A 3,841-nucleotide genomic window follows, 5' to 3' on the forward strand; every position below is an offset into this window, starting at 1 on the left:
GCAATGGGTTTAGTTTTTTGGTTTATATATCCCTAAATAATATAGTAAGTTTTCCCTGCTGTTGATTTTTCTATAAATGCTATCAAACTAGATGTGTTCTTTTGCAACTTGCATTTTTTGCATGATATCATGTGCATTAATCCATGTTGATGCATTAAATTCTCATTCATTCACTTCCCCTGCTATATAGTACTACATAGATATACTGTCATTCACTTATTCATTCTCTTGTTGTTGACGGACATTCAGGATGTTATTTGCTACTACAAATAGCAAATCTGGTGTGGTTTTTACTATTACAAATGCTGAAGCTGTAAACGTGTTTTGCACATGTTCCTGCTACACATGTGCTAGGGTTTCTCCAGGTTTTTTTAAGTTGGGGTGGGATTGCTGGGTCAAAAGGTATAAACATTTTTCTACTTCATTAAATATTTCTAAGTATTTTGCTAGGTATCAGCTTACACATCTAATAGTGGTGCATAAAGTTTCCATGGATCCCATCCCTGATCATGTTTTTTATTGCTTAACTTCACATTTTTTCCCAGTCTTGTCAGTCTAAAATGGCAGCTCTTTGTGGTTTTCATTGGCATTTCCTCGATTACTTATGAGATTAAACATCTTTTTCATATTTTGTGGCCGTTTATGCTTCCTTTTCTGTGTTGCATTCCTAGTGTTTTCCCAATACATTTGGATCCATTCAGCACAGCTCTGTATTTGGCTGACTTAGGGCAGAAAATGGAGAGAAGGGATTCATTGACAGAGGTGTGCTGCTTTTCTTTGTGAAGGCACCGAGGAAGCTGGAAGTGGCCACTATGGACCCCGTTATATCACTGACATGGGCATTGGTGATGATGACGATGGATTTGAAGATGACTTAGATCTGGATATTTCCTTTGAGGAGGTAACAAAAATCTTTGCTCTTAACCCAGGGTGTTCTTGTTTTCTTGCCAAACAAGGCAATTTAGTCAACGGACCAGGAACATTCCACTTTAAACTTAAATTGACCCATTTGCTTTTAACATTTATTTATTTCCTCTGAATATTAGGCTCTAGGTGATCACAAATTAGCAGTAACTACGCACTGACCATGCTGATGTTGTATAGACAGCCTCTGCCTGCTAGCTTCACAATCTGGCAAAAACATCTTTTAATTGCCCACCAAGTGAAATTTTATAAAACCAGGTATTACAAGGAATTGAATAATTCCTTAACAAAGTAATGCATCTTTGTAAATTTTATTAATAATAAGTCATACAATATCAGCTTTACCACTGATTTTCTGAGTAATATGGAGCAAGGTACTTGATTCCTGAGCCTGAAGTTCTTCATCCATAAATTGAGGTCAGTAGCATTATCCCCATCTACATCCCAGAGTTTTTTCTATCAACAGTGACTATATTTTCAAGGATTGGGCATCATTCACAAATAAGGCAGTTTAACTACTGTGTTCTGTGTTAATCTGGAACCCTCTCTTTCCTTTCTGGCTTTAGGTTAAACCACTTCCTGCTACCAAAGGAGGGAATAAGAAAATTTTGGTGGAAACCAAGATGACCTCTATGTCTAACCCAAAGGCCACTTCCAGGCTTGCCCCTCCTACCTCAGCATCTCTCCCTCTGACGACCATTCCCCATGCCACTCCCGTAGAGAGGAAGGGAAAGAGTGGTGTGGCTGTGATGCCACAGCTCTTTGACATGTCTTGTGATGAAACCATCTGCTCTGCTGACAGCTTTTGTGTCAATGACTATACCTGGGGGGGCTCACGATGCCACTGCAACCTGGGCAAAGGTGGTGAGAGCTGCTCAGAAGGTAGGTTCCCTGGGGAGGAAGAACATGGTGCTGGGCTGGCCTCACTGAGAGCCAGAGGGCAGATTTATGGTCCAGACTTGCCTCCTTCTAGGAGCCCTGGTTGCATAACAGTTAAGTACTTGGTTGCCAACTGAAAGGTTGGTGGTTTGAACCCACCTAGTGGCTCTGAGGGAGAAAGACCTGGTGATCTGCTCCTGTAAAAGATTAAAGCCTAAAAAACTCTATGGGGCAGTTCTGCTGTATCACATGGGGTTGCTATGAGTCAAAATTGACTCAATGGCACCCAACGACAGCAAAATCCCTTTCTAAGATAAGCCTCTTCTTTTTTTAATATTTTTATTTTAATGTACCACTCATTAAGTTAGCTACACATGTAAAATCATGAGGCAGTATCTATTGCTTCTAATTAGGTAGCAGCCCTATTTCTGTGTGTGCCAAACTTGTAATACGTTTGAAACAATCATTAAGTCATACTGACAGCACCTTGGAGAAGCGGGCTTTACTATTATCACATCTCTCCTGAAAAAAATCAGCTGGAACATGTGCATGAGGGGATAAAAATGATAATAATTGGACCAATATATTACACAGAAGTACAGCTGGAAAGAGGGTATCTTTGGTTGTGAAGTCATTGATTTCTTTTCAGGGAAGCAAGAACCAATCTCCAAAAATCCAGTTTCTTCCTAACAATTTCAGAAGCTCAAAGTCTCAAAGAATGAGAAGTGTGGGTGCAAAAAGTAGAGGAGATAGCAAACTTGGTTTAACAGATTATCAAGGGCTTTCACTTGATGATATCCAGGCAACATGTATATTGATTTTTGCTTTTGAAGATGTGAAGAAACAGTATTCTTCTGCGTTGTCTTTTTTTTTTTTTTTTTTCAGATATTGTTATACAGTATCCTCAGTTCTTTGGCCATTCCTATGTAACCTTTGAACCTCTGCAGAACTCCTATCAGGCATTTCAAATTACTCTTGAATTTAGGGTAAGATGATTAGTTGTTTAATGAGTGCTTATTAGACACCTACTAAAAGGGAGGGAGAGAGGAAGCAGGGAGGGTACTTAAGGGTCAGTAGGACACAGGGCCTGCCCTTAAACCAGTTCACAGGATAGCGGGAGTGAGGGGACACATTCACACATTCAAGGAGCCAGTGAGGGAAGGGTGGGTTTGGATATTACTGAGCTATGGAAGTGGCCGGCCTGAAAATTCCAGTGGGAGCAATGGGACCCTAGCAGTGTTGTTTATGATGATGCTTCCCAGGCCAGGGTATCAGAAGAAATAATGGATTCTCCATTCCAGAACCCTTTTCAAAGGGAGCCCAAATGCCTGCCCTCATTGCTAGGACTGTAACTGAACAACCCTGACATATAGTGAGGACTTAATGGATGCTCTCTGATCTGAATCAACTGCAGATCAGAAATCAGTCAATGCCTTTAGCTTAAAACAATTCTGTTGGGCAACTCAGACAACCCCCAAAAAGGTTTAGAAATCGGAAAACAAGTCCATCTTGAGGTCACAGCCACAGAGTTGAGTGTCCAAGAGATGACCTATCCCAGTCTAGGACAGCCAGCACGGGCAAAAGCCATGCTGGCTTGTGAGCTGGCCTCTTTGTACTGTCCTGTTCTCCTGATAGAAGGAAAGAAACAAATTCTCATGACTTCCCAGAGAGAGGGAAGTAAAACAGAATAAAGAGGGGAAAAAGGGATGCTCTTTGATGAGAAGAGAATTTGATGAGCATGATTACCATCCTCTTTATGACCATGGTCTTTGCACATATGGTTTTCCAGAAGCTCTGCAGATGGATCCACAAAGCCAAGTAAAGAGCCGGTCAAATACCGGGCCATCTTCCTCTCACCTCACACACTGTTTAGATTGCCGCCATCTGTTTATTGAAAATGAACTGGGTCTGGGTATGTGGGAATTACTTGGCATCCATGCTCTTGCCCCACGGTAAATGTGACTGCAGAGGGGGAATATTCAAGTTTCGTATTTATGAGTGTCTCCAGATGGCGCTTTATGGACAAGGAGGTGCTCAT

General features: G+C 41.2%; 1 protein-coding gene across 1 annotated transcript in view; it reads left to right on the forward strand.

Moving 5' to 3' along the window:
* Positions 1–3,841, forward strand: part of EGFLAM (EGF like, fibronectin type III and laminin G domains) — a 66,144-nt gene that overhangs the window by 2,836 nt on the left and 59,467 nt on the right. The window contains exons 2-4 of the mRNA XM_012558919.2: positions 761–901; positions 1,491–1,806; positions 2,689–2,789. Of these exons, the coding sequence (XP_012414373.2) occupies positions 761–901; positions 1,491–1,806; positions 2,689–2,789 (558 nt within the window). The remainder of the gene's footprint in view (positions 1–760; positions 902–1,490; positions 1,807–2,688; positions 2,790–3,841) is intronic.

This window comes from Trichechus manatus, unplaced genomic scaffold, assembly GCF_000243295.1.
Source record: "Trichechus manatus latirostris isolate Lorelei unplaced genomic scaffold, TriManLat1.0 scaffold00197, whole genome shotgun sequence".
In the NCBI taxonomy this organism is placed as follows: Eukaryota; Metazoa; Chordata; class Mammalia; order Sirenia; family Trichechidae; genus Trichechus; species Trichechus manatus.